This window comes from Schistocerca serialis, chromosome 12 (assembly GCF_023864345.2).
Source record: "Schistocerca serialis cubense isolate TAMUIC-IGC-003099 chromosome 12, iqSchSeri2.2, whole genome shotgun sequence".
NCBI classification, from domain to species: domain Eukaryota; kingdom Metazoa; phylum Arthropoda; class Insecta; order Orthoptera; family Acrididae; genus Schistocerca; species Schistocerca serialis.
In genome coordinates, this window is record NC_064649.1 from 26,537,062 (window position 1) to 26,553,762 (window position 16,701).

The window sequence follows — 16,701 nt, forward strand, 5'->3', positions numbered from 1 at the left end:
ATTCCGTCAGAAGTGGGCTGAGCTTTCATTATGTACAGTAAGACGAGCACTGGTTTCTCCAGTAGTGATTCTCCAGTAGAAGGAGGTCCTTACTCATTGGTAAATCATCGTTTTATAGCTTTATAATTTTATGTATTTTCTTTAATGTATGTAGCCCTCTAATTAAAGCTTTGTATATGACTTGTAGGTCTGAAGATGACCACAGTAGTGGTCGAAACCCCTCACCGTAATAAATAAATTGTGATGAAGACTGTTTTTGATAGTAAACAGGTAAAAAGCTCCTTATCGATTTCACAATTTTCACCTGGTACTCATGTTACTTACTATCAGGATAGCAGTCTGGTCTTGGGATATGGGTGTTAACATGTAAAGGGAAGGTCAGAGAAAGAAATGGAGAGAAAGGGGGGAGGAGGAGATAGATATGGGGGAAGATGGGAAGAGACAATGGGAGGGGAAATGGACAGAGAAAGGCAGAGGAGTTAGAGAGAGGGAGAGGAAGAGGAGATGGACAACAAAGGAATGGGGAAGAGATGGACGGAGAGGGGGGAGAGGAGGAGATGGATAGCGAGAGGGGAGAGGAGATGGGGAGAAGAAGGTAGGAAGAGAAAGAAGAGATGGACTGGACAAAGAGAAGAGGGGAGGATATGGACAGAGAGAGAGGGAGGGATATGGATAAGAGGGAGGGCAAGAGGAGATGGTGGGAGGAGTAGATGGACAAAGAGGTGTGGAAGGAGGGAATGGACTAGTAGAATAAATAGCCGGGCAACACTGGGTACTCTCAGCTTGACTTAACTAAATCGTGATCTGATTCTATATCTGCCCCAAGGTAGGCTAGTAACCAAATATCCGATCTCCATTTGAGGCTGCTTAATGTGGTAAAGAAATAAATTGTAAAATACTGAGAATAAAAAAACTATATTCCCGGTCAGTCCCAGGGCTTTTACTTGTCACTCTTCGCTGGTATCACCTTTGACAAAGAAAAAGGCCGGTGGCACAGTGTTTCGCAGCCCACGATGAACTGTACGTCCCCAAACAGCTGCCTGTGCAAGTCAGTTCAAAGGGGGGAGGGGGGGGGGGAGGAAGGCAACGGCATACAGCTCCAACAGGACCATGCCTAGTAAAATATTGTGTAGACACCCACCTTCGGCCCAGCGGCAGCTTCACGTTAATCTCTAATTCACCCAGTGTCATTTACAGCACACTGCGGTTCTTTTTTTTCAGTTGACGGCGGTTTTGTGCGAGGCGGGGGCGGCTTCGACGGTTTCGGCGGCTTCCAACCGGAGAGCCCCAAGGACTTCGCGTCGACGCTGGGCGCCTTCCACACGGCGCTCACTCTCAGCCCGCAGGACCGCTTCCAGCAGCTCATAGGGTGAGCACTGCTGCCCCGTCTGCACGAGCGCGAACAAAACACGGAGTGATGTCAGGAAGAACTCCGCTTAGAGCTGCTAGTACTGTTGTTTATTAAAACACGGCCGGCTTAGAGCCGCATCATCATGTGAACCCACACGGCAAAAACCAAAGTACAGTGTCACCACATTTTGTGGATATTAAAGTTAATGAAGAAATGTCTAAAATGTACTCACAAAGCTAAAAGATTATAGGCATATCCATCGTTCCTAATTAAAATTTACCGTCCAAAGAATGTCGTCAGCACTGTAGCGAACGAAAGGTAAAAATACGCACTCCGTTCTTTAAAATTTTGACTGCTTCTAAAATGATATATATATATATATATATATATATATATATATATATACAGGGTGAGTCACCTAACATTACCGCTGGATATATTTCGTAAACCACATCAAATACTGACGAATCGATTCCACAGACCGAACGTGAGGAGAGGGGCTAGTGTAATTGGTTAATACAGACCACAAAAAAATGCACGGAAGTATGTTTTTTAACACAAACCTACGTTTTTTTAAATGGAACCCCGTTAGTTTTGTTAGCACAACTGAACATATAAACAAATACGTAATCAGTGCCGTTTGTTGCACTATAAAATGTTAATTACATCCGGAGATATTGTAACCTAAAGTTGACGCTTGAGTACCACTCCTCCGCTGTTCGATCGTGTGTATCGGAGAGCACCGAATTACGTATGGATCCAAAGGGAACGGCGATGGACCTTAGGTACAGAAGCGACTGGAACAGCACATTGCGTCCACATGCTAACACCTTTTTATTGGTATTTTTCACTGACGCACATGTGCATTACCATGAGGGGTGAGGTACACGTACACACGTGGTTTCCGTTTTCAATTACGGAGTGGAATAGAGTGTGTCACGACATGTGAGGCCAATAGATGTTCAATGTGGTGGCCATCATTTGCTGCACACAATTGCGATCTCTGGCGTAATGAATGTCGTACACGCCGCAGTACATCTGGTGTAATGTCGCTGCAGGCTGCCACAATACCTTGTTTCATATCCTCTGGGGTTGCAGGCACATCACGGTACACATTCTCCTTTAACGTACCCCACAGAAAGAAGTCCAGAGGTGTAAGATCAGGAGAACGGGCTGGCCAATTTATGCGTCCTCCACGTCCTATGAAACGCCCGTCGAACATCCTGTCAAGGGTCGGCCTAGTGTTAATTGCGGAATGTGCAGGTGCACCATCATGCTGATACCACATACGTCGACGCGCTTCCAGTGGGACCACTCTATTCCACTTCGTAATTGAAAACGGAAACCACGTGTGTACGTGTACCTCACCCCTCATGGTAATGTACAGGTGCGTCAGTGAAAAAGACCAAAAAAAGGTGTTAGCATGTGGACGTAATGTGCTGTTCCAGTCTCTTCTGTACCTAAGGTCCATCGCCGTTCCCTTTGGATCCATACGTAATTCGGTGCTCTCCGATACACACGATCGAACAGCGGAGGAGTGGTACTCAAGCGTCAACTTTAGGTTACAATATCTCCGGATGTAATTAACATTTTAAAATGCAATAAACGGCACTGATTACGTATTTGTTTATAGGTTCAGATGTGCTAACAAAACTAACGGGGTTGCATTTAAAAAAAACGTAGGTTTGTGTTAAAAACATACTTACGTGCATTATTTTATGGTTTGTATCAACCAATTACACTAGCCCCTCTCCTCACGTTCGGTCTGTGGAATCGATTCGTCAGCATTTGATGTGGTTTACGAAATATATCCAGCGGTAACGTTAGGTGACTCACCCTGTATATTGTGAATAGCAACGGTCCTACGACACTCCTCTGCGGCACATCTGAAATCACTCTTACATCGGAAGACTTTTCTCCACTGAGAACGACATGCTGCGTTCTGTTATCTAGGAACTCTTCAATCCAATCAAACAATTGGTCCGATAGTCGATATGCTCTTAGTTTCTTTATTAAACGACTGTGGGGAACTGTATCAAACGCCTTGCGGAAGTCAAGAAACACGGCATCTACCTGGGAACCCATATCTATGGCCCTCTGAGTCTCATGGACGAATAGCGCGAGCTGGGTTTCACACGATCGTCTTTTTCGAAACCCATGCTGGTTCCTACAGAGTAGATTTGTAGCCTTCGTAACATCGAGTCTTTCAACAGCTGCGGTTGCCCGGAATATAAAATAGTTTGTAATGAAACACCAAGTGGCAGACAGACACACGCGTCCCGTTTTTTCCATTCTGAATGGTCACGATACCAGGGTGTCCCAGTCTAATGACTGTAATATTAATACGTGAACACCAAAATTGAAGTACCGATTTTTAATATTAATTGTTCAACAAGGCAAATGATCCTTACAAAAAACGAAAGATACTTTCCCGTACAAATGCACAAAGAAAAAAAAATGTGTGTATATAACCGTTAAGAGTGGTAAAAGGAAGTAGAAGCTTTCACATTCATAACAGTGAGGTTTCATTCTGTATTACGCATTAAAATCTCCAATACCCGAACATCGAAAATTGAAGAGCTACCAAACTCTGCCCTGCGCACCGATCAGATGCTATGGTAGAAATGATACGTGAAACTGTAAGTAGACTGTTTAGGTTTTTATGTTGGTAACGCCACGTACTGCTCTGTATGAAAATCGCTGACTGCGCTGTGTGCAGTCTGTGGCTGGTTGGACTCATTATTGGAATATTCGCTTGTGTTGTGTGGGACAGTTGGATGTGAACAGCGCGTAGCGTTGTGCAGTTGGAGGTGAGCCGCCAGCAGTGGTGGATGTGGAGAGACAGATGGCAGAATTTTGAGAGCGGACGATCTGGACGTGTGTACGTCAGAAAAAGGAAATTTGTAAGACTGGATGTGTGGTGGTGGTGGTGTGTTGGGGCTTATGGGCGCTCAACATCGAGGTCATCAGCGCCCTGACACACATTAAAAGGAACGAATGTGGACAGACCTAAGAAAACTAAAGCACACGCTCAAAGAAAGCAGGAAAAGAAGGAAAAATGCTACATAAGAATGTAAAACCTAAGGAAAGGGGAAACATAGCAACAAGAATGTCACAGGAAATTGTTATTGGCTGGCCACTTACATAAAATATGGGCGAGCTTGTCACACAGTGAGCAAATTAAAATCCTCTCCCTAAAATCTTTGTAAAAACATTTGACAGGGCACAGAACTTTAAAACTTTAACCACATTCGTCCGAGTGTTGCCTAAAAGAGATTGCAGGTCCGCTGGTAAGTCAGCCGCGACCCGCTGGTCAGAAAATAAAACGCAATCCAATAAAACGTGGCGCACAGTGACCTGGACGCCGCACATTGGAGGGTCGTCTCGCCGGAGCAGGAAGCCGTGCGTCATAGGGCTGTGGCCTATTCGAAGCCGAGAGGAGAACCTCGTCCCGTCGACGGGGCTGAAAGGAAGTACACCACACACGCGTTGTGGGCTTGACTATACGGAGCTTATTGTCAGCCACTCATCCTCCCACCGACGCATGACCCGTGAGCTCAACAGCGAGGTGAGTGCGTGCAAGGGGATAGCACACTGAGATACTTGTGGGGCGAGACACGCCTCCTTGGCTGCGAGATCTGCCCTTTCATTCCCAGCAATGCCGACATGCCCCGGAACCCAGCAGAAAGCTACAACCTTCCCCAGTCGCTGTAGTCGGAGGAGGGCATCCTGGATGGTCTGGACAATTTGGTCTGCCGGATAAAAACGTTGCAATGAGTGAAGGGCACTGAGTGAATCGGGACAGACAAGAAATGTAGGAGAGGAACAATGTCTCATGTGCTCCAGTGCCCGCAAGATCGCAAACAATTCTGCATCAAAGACAGTAAAAGTCTGAGGCAGTCGGACCTTGAGGACACGATATGGAAAAACAACTGAGCAACCAACAGAATCCTCTTGTTTCGACCCATCCGTAAAAACAGTTACATAGTCGTGGTGCTCAGATAAGATGGCAGAAAATGCTGCATTGAAAACGGTGGCAAGAGTGCAATCTCTGTTGTACTGCAATAAATCTAATATCACTCCGGGCCTCTTCAGTAACTAGGGTGGCAGGCGGTTAAAACCTTGGATTTGGGGTTGTACAGACTCCACACCGAGGGACTCTAGTACACGGATCCCAAACGGCAACGTAGCCCGGGGACGGCGGGAAAAAAGGCGGTCCAGAGGTGGATGGGCAACAAGATGGTGAGCAGGCGAGCTGGGAGCTGCAAGAAACTTACAAGCCTGGCGCACCAGCAGGAGCTGCCGCCGGGTGGTAAGTGGCGGTTCGCCAGACTCAGCACAGAGGCTGGGTACGGGACTGGTCCGATAAGCACCCGTGGCCAGTCGAATCCCAGCATGGTGAACAGCGTCAAGGATCCGCAAATAAGATGGCCTCGCTGACCCATATACTGTGCACCCATAGTCCAGCCGTGAGCGCACAAAAGCTCCATAAAACTGAAGGAGACGCGCCCTGTCCGCGCCCCAAGACCTGTGGCTGAGGCACTTGAGGATGTTCAGTGCCTTCAGGGTTCTGGCTATCAAGTCACGTAGGTGTGGCAGCCATGACAACCTGGAGTCAAAAATTAGGCCCAGAAACCGCACTGTGCCTCTAAAATGTAGGACAGTATCCCCCATATGCAAGGCAGGCAAAGTAAAAAGATGACGAGAACGATTAAAATGAACACAAACACACTTATCGGCAGAAAACCGAAAACCCGTCTTCGCAGCCCACTCCTCTAACCGCCGCACTGTTAGCTGCAACTGACGGCTCACGGTTGCAACGCTGGAGGAGGAACAGAAAACAGCAAAGTCGTCCATAAACAAGGAGCACTGTACTGGACTCCTCACTGTAGACGTTATACTGTTGATGGCTATGGCAAAGAGGGTAACGCTTAAAACACTGCCCTGGGGGACACCGTTCTCTTGCTCAAAGCGATCAGACAGTGTGTTACCAACGCGGGTCCGAAAAAACCCCTGAGACAGGAAAGACCGAATGAAAATCGGGAGGCGGCCACGAAAGCCCCATTGATGCATTTGTGGAAGAATACAGTGTCTCCAAGTAGTATCATATGCCTTACCGATATCAAAGAAGATACCGATACAGTGATACTGACGGAGAAAAGCCTGCTGAATAGCCGCCTCTAGGAGGGTCAGGTTGTCGACCGTGGACCGAAATTTTCGGAATCCACACTGAAAGCGGCTAAGGAGCTGTCTGGTCTCTAACAGCCAGACCAGACGCCGGTTAACCATCCGTTCCAGGGTCTTTCCGACACAGCTCGTCAAGGCGATACTACGATAACTACCGGGACATGTGCGGACCTTTCCTGGTTTGAGGAGAGGGATGAGAATTGCCTCCTTCCACGAGGTGGGGAACACTCCTGTCTGCCATATGAGATTAAAACATTCGAGGAGGATTTCCTTTGACGCCGCTGGCAGATGTCGAAGCATGGAGTACCGGATGCGGTCGTAACCTGGTGCAGTGTCAGAAGTCTCAGTAAGTGCCGATTCAAGTTCCCACATGGAGAAAGGGGAATTGTAGGCCTCAGAACTGTTCGACCGAAAGTCCAAGGTCGCTCTTTCGACAGTCGCGCGGTAGCGACGAAACGCTGGATCCTGATTTGCAGTGGCAGTTCTTTGTGCAAAATGCTCTGCAAGCGTCCGAGCAATGGCTCTGGGTGTCGTTTGGAGGCATCCCTGGTTCAGAACTGCAGCTATTGGTAAACGGCTATGTTTACCGGAAATCCTCCGGATGGCTTCCCATGCTCTTGTGGAACAAGTGGAACGATTGGTGGAGTCCAGGAACTCCTGCCATGACCTTTTCTTGCTCTCTTTAATGACACGGCGTGCCCTGGCTCTCGCGATTCGAAAGGCGGTAAGATTGACCGCTGTTGGGCGGCATTTAAATCGGCGAAGAGCCGCACGCCTGTCCCGGATGGCTGAACGGCACTCTCCCGTCCACCAAGGCACAAGGCGCCGCTTAAGAGTGCCAGAAGACTGTGGTATGGACAGGTCAGCAGCATGATGGACCACAAGCGTGATGTGATCCACCCATTCCTGTACGTTATTGTGGCGGTCAAAGACAGCCAACCGAGTGAACAGTGGCCAGTTAGCCCTGCCAATCATCCACGATGGTGGCCGCTGCTCCAGCGATACACCATCCAGGAGATGAATGCGGATAGGGAAGTGATCGCTGGAATGAAGGTCGTCAATGACCTCCCAGTGAACAGAGTCGATGAGGGTTGGAGAGCAGAAAGATAGGTCAATGGCTGAGAATGACCCTGTAGCAGCAGAGAAATGAGTCGGAGTACCCGTGTTGAGGATGCACAACACTTGAGATGTTAGGAGGCTCTCCAAAATTCGACCTCGAGTGCAAAGAGAAGTGGAGCCCCACAGGACATGATGAAGTCTCCCAGGAGGAGAAATGGGCGGGGGAGTTGGTCGATAAGATCTGTGAGAGCGTCTAAGGTCATTGCATCCAGAGGGGGTAAATAAAGGGAGCAAACGGTAAGCCTCCGAGGTGAATGAATTTCAACTGCAACTGCTTGCAGGTCAGTATCCAGGGGGAGAGCAGAGGAGTGGTGGTCATTATTGACAAACACAGCGACTCCGCCTTTGGCCCTTTCTCCAGTCAGGTCATCTTTGCGATATGACGTATAGCCTCTTAGTACAGGAGCATCAGATGGTTTTAAATGCGTTTCCTGTAAACACAAGCACAGGGGGCGTTGCCGTGCTAGGAGGTTCAGTTCCTCCACATGTGCCCGGAATCCATTCATGTTCCACTGTATAATGGGAGCCATCTATCAGGGTGGGAGTACCTTCATTCTCACTTTCTGTTGGGGAGGAGAGCCCACAGCAGGTGGAGGCTCAGTTTTGGGGCGAGATGATTGCCCCAGTCTGACATCAACCTCCATCGCCTCAGAAGAGGAGTCGAGAGAGACGTCAGAGAGAATGACATCCACATCAGGAGACTGTATAACTGCAGTGTCCTTTAGTGGGCGAGTCTTCACCTTTGTCTTTGGCTTCGATGTTCTGGCCTGAGGTGGCATTGGAGCCAAAACCTCAGAAGCAGTAGGGGGTGTAGCAGCGCTGGGCAGCGCACAAGACTGGACCCGGGAAGGGGCGGGAAGTTCCATGATGTCAGCTACCACAGCCTGGTCAGAAGGCCAGGGGGAAGCAGCAGGCTTCGCAGGAACGGCAGCAGCACACGTACATTGACAAGCGCAGGTGCTAGTGCTGACAGTAGCAACCTCCGTTTGTGTAGCGGCATCGGTTTTCAAGACTGGTTGTTTGAGAACGGAAGAAAAGGAAGCAGCGGACGTGGGCGGCTGCATGGACTTGTAGATTTTCTTCGCCTCACCATACGGGATGCGTTTTGTAGTTTTTAGTTCCTGGATCTTCCGTTCCTCAAGGAAAACTCTGCATTCCCTTCTCTACACAGGGTGATCCCCAGAGCAGTTGACACACTTGGGAGGAGAGGAGCAACCAACTCCCTCATGGGCGGCTTTACCACAATTCCCGCAAGTGGCTTCCCCTCTACAGCCGAGAGTAGTGTGTCCAAAGTGTTGGCATTTAAAACACCGCATGGGGTTGGGGTAATAAGGCCGTACACTGAGACGTAGGAAGCCTGCCTTCACATGCTCTGGTAATTTGGTGGTGTTAAATGTAAGGATAAATGAGTCAGTCTTTATGAGAGCACCATCCACCCGTTTCATAATGTGTTGCACGTCGACAATTCCTTCCCGGGACCATTCAGCCTTCAGTTCGTCTTGGGGAATGTCAACGAGATCTCTGCAAGTCACAACACCCTTGCTGTAGTTCAAGGTGTTGTGAAATTCAGTCTCTATTGCAAACTCCCCAAGAAATTGTGCCTTCTGAAGGTTCTGGACTTGCTGGAAGCTAGATGATTCAACCAACAAGGTGCCATTTCGCAAGCGCTTTACAGATTTTAATGTGCCAGCAATACCTTCTAAGCCCTTCTGTATATAAAATGGCGAAACTTTTTCGAAACTCCCATCTTTTCTTTTAATTATGAAAAACACATTCTACGAAGCAGCATGCGTTCTGTTACTACTATCTGAATCAGGAGGACTGACTACACGAGCCCTCTTGTTGGATTGGGTATTAGAACCCACCAGCGGTCCACCCTTTCCGCTGGCAGAAGAAGAATAAAAGTTCGAGGGTTCCATCTCGGTCCCACGAGCAGCTAGGGAACTAGAAGTCCACCTAGACAGAGCCCAGCGTGCCTAGGTAAGCCTTATACAACTGGGGCGCGGCAGGTGCCCCAGAGGTTGCCCGCTTGCGACTGTTCCACCCCAACAGCCATGCATCTTATAGGCGCGCAGCACACCGTAAGATTGAGGGGTTTTTATAGAGGTTTACCTTCCTCGCAATCCAGGCGGTCAAGCCAAGATTACCATTCCCCGCAGCACACAACATTCCACCGCCGCGCCATGCGGTGGTCGCTGAAGCATGTCCGGGGGTTACGGTGACAGGAGGCTGGCGGCGCTGAGCAGTCCCCAGATGTCATGAACTGATATATATATATAGGGTGTTACATAAAGGTACGGCCAAACTTTCAGGAAACATTCCTCACACACAAATAAAGAAAAGATGTTATGTGGACATGTGTCCGGAAACGCTTAATTTCCATGTCAGGGATTCCATGCGACGGAGGGTGGATGCATGTATCCTCGCTAACGGAGGACATTTTGAACATTTCCTGTAACAAAGTGTTTGAAGTCACGCTGGTACGTTCTGTTGCTGTGTGTTTCCATTCCATGATTAATTTGATTTGAAGAGAAGTAATAAAATGAGCTCTAACATGGAAAGTAAGCGTTTCCGGACACATGTCCACATAACATATTTTCTTTCTTTGTGTGTGAGGAATGTTTCCTGAAAGATTGGCCGTACCTTTTTGTAACACCCTGTATATATATATATATATATAATGACTTTTGAACACTATTAAGGTAAATACATTGTTTGTTCTCTATCAAAATCTTTCATTTGCTAAGTATGCCTATCAGTAGTTAGCGCCTTCAGTAGTTAGAATCCTTTATTTAGCTAGCAGTATTGGCGCTCGCTGTATTGCAGTAGTTCGAGTAACGAAGACTTGTGAGGTAAGTGATTCATGAAAGGTATAGGTTATTGTTAGTCAGGGCCATTCTTTTGTAGATATTATTGAAAGTCAGATTGCGTTGCGCCAAAAAATATTGTGTGTCGGTTTACTGATGACCAGAATAAGTAAAGAGAGAACTGTCTGAGTACGTTCAGTTTTGCTCAACTGTTTGAAAATCAAATAACGTAGAAGTTTACCAGCACGGCCATTCTCTAACTTCAAAGGAGAAGTTTCAAAACTAATAACATTTCATGAATTCGCCTTCTAGGAGCATCCATGTTTACATGATTCATTTACAATAAAGCGTGCGTACCGGGCAGCTACAATGCGACAACTGCTAGGCCGATGATGTTGTCAGCAGTGAAAATCATGAGAAGCGTTGCGCCGGAGTCTGTGCAGGGACTGTTTCAAAACGATCAGGCGCAACCTTGGGTGGGAGTCCACAGGCAACTTAAACAACAGCCTCGAGACCATTCGGACTTCATTGAAAGGTTCTCACTGATGACGAAAGGACGTCTTTGGCTGCGATCCCGAAACTAAGCGACAGTTGTCAAAATGGAAGAGTCAGCTATCCAAACAATTCTCAAGAAGTGAAAAGCAGCGTTAAGTACTTGTTAATCGGTTTAATTTATATTGACGGGGTTGATCTACATCTACATATATACTCCACTAGGCACCAAGCAGTGTGTAGCGGAGGGCACTATTCCCGCCAAAGTCATATTTCCCCCCCTCTATTCCACTCGCGGATCGCGCGAGGGAAAAACGACTGAACGGCTCAGTACGAGCTCTAATTTCCCTTATCTTTGAATGGTGATCATTGTGCGATTTGAAAATTGGTGGTAATAATATATGCTCTACATCCACGGTAAAGATCAATTTCGGAATTTAGTGAGCAGCCCCTTCCGATTAGCGCGCCGTCTATCTGCGAGAGTGTCCCACTTCAAAATTTCTATGAGATTTTTAACGCTCTCGCGATGGCTAAATGTACCAGTCACGAATCTTGCCGCTCTTCTTTGGACCTTCTCAATCTCTTGAATCAGGCACAACTGGTAAGGGTCCCATACAGACGAACAATACTCTAAGACTGGACGAACTAACGTATTGTAACCAATTTCCTCTGTTGAAGGAATGCATCGCTTCAGGACTCTACCAATAAACCGCAGTCTAGAGTTTGCCTTTCCCGTTAATGGTATAATCTGTCATTCCATTTAAAATCATTTCGAATAGTCACACCAGATACTTGAATGATGTTACCACTTCCAAAGATTAGGCATTTATTTTGTATTCGTACATTAATGGGGATTTTCACCTTGTTATACGCAGTCGGTTACACTTACTAATATTGAGAGATAACTGCCAGTCCTTACACCACGCATTTATTTTCTGCAAATCCTCATTGATTTGTTCACAACTTTCGTGGTGTACTACTTTCCTGTAGACTACAGCATCATCGGCGAACAGTCTAAGGCCGCTGTCAACACCATCAACCAAATCGTTTATGTAAATCGTAAAAAGCAGCGGACCTATTACACTGCCCTGGGGCACACCTGAAGTTACGCTTGTGTCTGTTGAAGTCACCCCATTCAGGACGACATACTGCTCCCTGTCTGTTAGAAAACTGTCTCTCCAACCGCATATGTCATCGGATAGACAGTAAGCGCGCATTTCTTGGAGCAAGCGACAGTACGCAACTGAGTCGAACGCCTTTCGAAAGTCGACAAATATGGCATCAACCTGGGAGCTGGTATCTACAGTCTGTTGTATATCATGCACAAAGAGGGCCAGCTGTGTCTCGCGTGACCGCTGTTTCCTAAAACCGTGCTGGTTTCTGCAGATGAGCTTCTCAGAGTCTAGAAAGGTTATTATGTCTGAACACAAAATATGTTCCTGGCGTCTAAGGATCTTAACTGTATTACAATCCCAGATACACTAACCACTATGTCAGCCTTCCTTGCGTTTGTTGGTAATTGAAAGGAGTAATGGTGCTGCAGTCCTCTACCGTAAACGAGTTTTTGAAAGCTATGTTTAGAATTTCGGCCTTCTGTTTATCATCATCAGTTGCATCACGCGTACTGTCAGCAAGACAAGGTATTGAATTATTTGTAGCGTTCATAGATTTTACGTACGACCAACATTTTTTAGGGTTATTTTTAGAATCTGCTGATAAAATATTGCTTTCAACTTCGTTAAAAGAATATCTCATTGCCCTTCTGACAGCTGCTTTCATTTCGCATAATTTCTGTTTGTCAGCGGGGCAATGACTACGTTTAAAACGACTGTGCAAAATTCTCTGCTTTCTCTGCAACTTCCTAATATGTTTGTTGTACCAAGGTGGATCTTTTTCCTCCCCTATATTTTTGCTAGTCACATACTTCTCTAGCACATGGTGGACAATACCTTTCAATTCCGACCAAAGATGCTCAATATCTTTTCGTCCTGCGGTGAATTCTTGGAGCTGACTATGAAGATATTCATTAATGACTCTTATTTGCTTTCCCAAACAAGAAAACTCTACGCTGTTTCTTTGGTTTTTTTGCATCTTCCACTGACAAAGAAGCCACAATGACATTGTGGTCGCTAATACCATCTTCTAGATTAACTTCCTCAAAAAGATCAGGTCTGTTTGTCGCCAAGATATCTAATATGTTGCCATCTCGAGTTGATTTTCTAACCAATTGCTCAAGGTTCTATGTTGAGAGCGCTCCTAGAATATCTACAGACGAGTCTTTACTTCTGCCCCCTGTGATAAACGTGTAATTTTCCCAGTCAATGGATGCGAGATTAAAGTCTCCGCCTATAACTAATGGATAATTTGGATGTTTATTTCCTATGTACTCAAGACTTTCCCTGAAACGTTCTGCGACGTTTGTTGCGGATAATGGTGGTCTATAAAAATATCCCAACACAATGGTCAATCCTTGTCTGATGGACAGCTTTATCCTGAATATTTGACAGTCCGACCCAGTATCAATCTCAACTGCGTTTAAACAGTTTTTAACTGCAATAAACACACCACCTCCCATGGCATCAGTCCTATCCTTCCTAAACACTGTCCAATCCGAGTTCAAAATTTCACTGCTTATTATGTCTGGTTTCAACCAGCTTTCGGTACTTAATACAATATTGGCATTGCTAGTGTTTATTTCGGAGAGTAACTCGGGGATCGTGCTACAGAGACTTCGACAATTTACTAACGTGAGATTAAGCATATTTAAATCCTTTGGAATGACCTGTTTAGGTGAACTAACAATTTTTACAGTTGGCACACCCACATTAGTGACATGAACTGGTAATTTTTCAGGCCAACGGTTTGTTTCCCGTGGGGAGGAACCTAATCTAAAGAACCCCCATGTGCATGCCACAAGTACTGTGCTACCCATGTAGCTGCTTCCTATATGTAGTGCACCCCTGATCTATCGACGGGCGTCCTACAACGTTCCAACCCATTGCGTAGGTCGAGGAATCTACAACAGTTTTCGACGTAGTCTCTGGTTTAGATTCTCCACTTGACTTCAAATCAAAGGACACCAGTCCACCCTAGGTACGATGCTGCAGATCGTCAGCTTGGCCTCCACTCCTCGAGAGATAGATGCCGCCTTCGCCAGCCGTGGAAAGGACCCAAGGATTTCCTCGGAACCCCGACGACTGGCATCGCTGATGCTGACATGCGCAACAATCTGCAGCTGGCTGAACCCCACACGCTCTATAGCCGCCGTAAGAGCCTCTTCCACATCCCGGACAAGGCCCCCCGGCAAGCACACCGAGTGAATGTTGGACTTCTTCCCCGCCCTAGCCGCTATGTTCCTGAGGGGCTCCATGACCCGTCTAACACTGGAGCTCCCAATAACCTTGCTGAAGGAGCGGCCACTATCCCGGCAGAAGGTGCATTGTGGTCCGGCTCAGCCTTCCCCCCAGCATCAGATAGCACACTGAATCTGTAAGCAAAGTGCATGGGATTTGGGAGGAGCCTGCGCCCCCCCCCCCCCCCCCCCCCATGCAGCCTTCGCCTTGAGGCTCGAGACCTCGACACAGTCCGCCACCCACACTGAGGTAAGACAGGGCCGGCCGGCTCAGTGGCACCTGATGTCAGCTCAGTGACAGAGAGCTGTGACATCCCCCCACCATCCTGCACATCTAGTACAGTAGAGCATGCCCCAGGCACCCCATCCCCACCGCACCTCAAGGTGGCACTCTGGAGCTTGTTGACTGTGGCCAACAAAGCTTCCAGCTGCGTTCGGACTGTGGCCAACTCCTCATGCATCCGCACACAACAGACACAGTCCCTGCCAATCTAGATAATAACTGATTTACTATAAAAAACTTAAGGAAACCTACTGCAACACAAGGTTAACAGCTACACTCTAGTTGGCAGAAAGGTCACTCAATAATGAAAATAAAAATTTATGATAGAAGCTAGATCAGGAGCTTATTTTCCTGCTATGGGCTATTTAGTGAATAATAAAGAATAAGCCAGTGACCTACAGTAAACTGATAGGGGCTATCTAGAGAATATTATAAACGAATTAAACAGTGACCTACAGTAAGCTGCAACTACTGATTATCCCTCGTATTTGTAATTTAAACAAGCGTTTATGTACACGCGAAATTGACCTAATAAAACTATAAAAAATGCTACCTAAAATGTACCGAGTCTAAATGACACTGCCGGCCGGAGTGGCCGAGCGGTTCTAGGCGCTACAGTCTGGAACCGCGCGACCGCTACGGTCCCAGGTTAGAATCCTGCCTCGGGCATTGATGTGTGTGATGTCCTTAGGTTAGTTAGGTTTAAGTTGTTCTAAGTTCTAGGGGACTGATGACCTCAGCAGTTAAGTCCCACAGTGCTCAGAGCCATTTGAACCATTTTAAATGACACTAATAAACGTAAATACTGAGTATTGTACACTGACAGGTGAAGGTACAAAACAAAACATTTAGCTAACAATAAGAGTTCAGAGTGTAAAGCGCAAATGCGAATTCTACTTTATAGGAACCGATGGGCTTACAGTACACGATCACTAAAGCCCACAACAAACTAAGGAATTTAAGCAGACGGCGAGGTGAGTTTTAGCTTTCTGCTAACTAAACCGTATGTAAGAACGGCTCGGAAGTTGTATTGTAACGCTGATTTACTCAGATATTGTTGTGTAATACTAATTTACCACGTATTTTACGTTTGCTTAACTGTTAACGGTCGATACAAGTAAGGTTACAATTCACTGTCAGTATCACTATTCCTAATGAAAAACTGCTACCTTCAATGTATCGAGTCTAAATGACACTAATAAACGTGAATACTGAGTACTGTACACTAACTTAAACTGATTAACCCTCGTATTTATAATGTAAACAAACGTTTACGTACACGCGAAAAATAACCTAATAAAAGGTATAAAAACTGCTACCTTCAATGTATCGAGGGTAAATGACACTAATAGTCGCAAATACTGAATATTGTGCACTGAATTAATTAATAATCCGGCGTATTTAACGTCAGTTAAAAGTGTAAACAAACGTTTGCTTACACGCGGAACTGTCCTAAACCGAAACTTCGCTTATCTTATTCAGACGCAAAAAACAATTGAAACCTTCAATTTATCACGTCTGTCTGGCACTAATGAACGTAAATACTATAGAATAGACAGCAAAAACGATTAATTACTAGCTAAATTACTTATCTTGTAACACAGCAAGTGAAAATCGCTCGTAGCCGGCGTCAGGGCTGCCAACATCTTCATACATAGTTCGTCCCTCCTGGTCATTTGGTCGACCTGCCAGGACGTTTGAGGGATAACAGAACGAGGAAACCTACACAGAGTGGGTGCGCCACGGCGGCAAAGCACAATACCATATGGCCCACACAATTTCAAAAATGTTTGACTAAAAACAAGATGACGTACATTTCCTACCAGTCACGTTCACCACATTTAGCTCTGTGTGATTGCTTTGCGTTATTCAGGATGAAAATCGACTTAAAGGTGTAAAGTGTAATGTAATGTAGCTGAACTAATTGCTTTACCGCACACTTACCATCTACTTCCGGACATGTGTTGATCTAAGCAATTTTGCTCCTTTTTCTGTGGTTGGTTGGCTTGGAGGTTAAAGGTTATCTCTATTTGCGGTATTAGCGGTACAAGTGCAGATACTGTGATCATTGGTACCTTAATATATACCCACTTCAGCGTGTTCGTTGTGT

The 16,701-nt window shown here is 46.3% G+C and overlaps 1 protein-coding gene across 1 annotated transcript in view; it reads left to right on the plus strand.

Moving 5' to 3' along the window:
• LOC126428299 (peroxidase-like) overlaps positions 1 to 16,701 on the plus strand; it is a 261,029-nt gene that overhangs the window by 168,109 nt on the left and 76,219 nt on the right. The window contains exon 4 of the mRNA XM_050090222.1: positions 1,222 to 1,369. Within this exon, the coding sequence (XP_049946179.1) occupies positions 1,222 to 1,369 (148 nt within the window). The remainder of the gene's footprint in view (positions 1 to 1,221; positions 1,370 to 16,701) is intronic.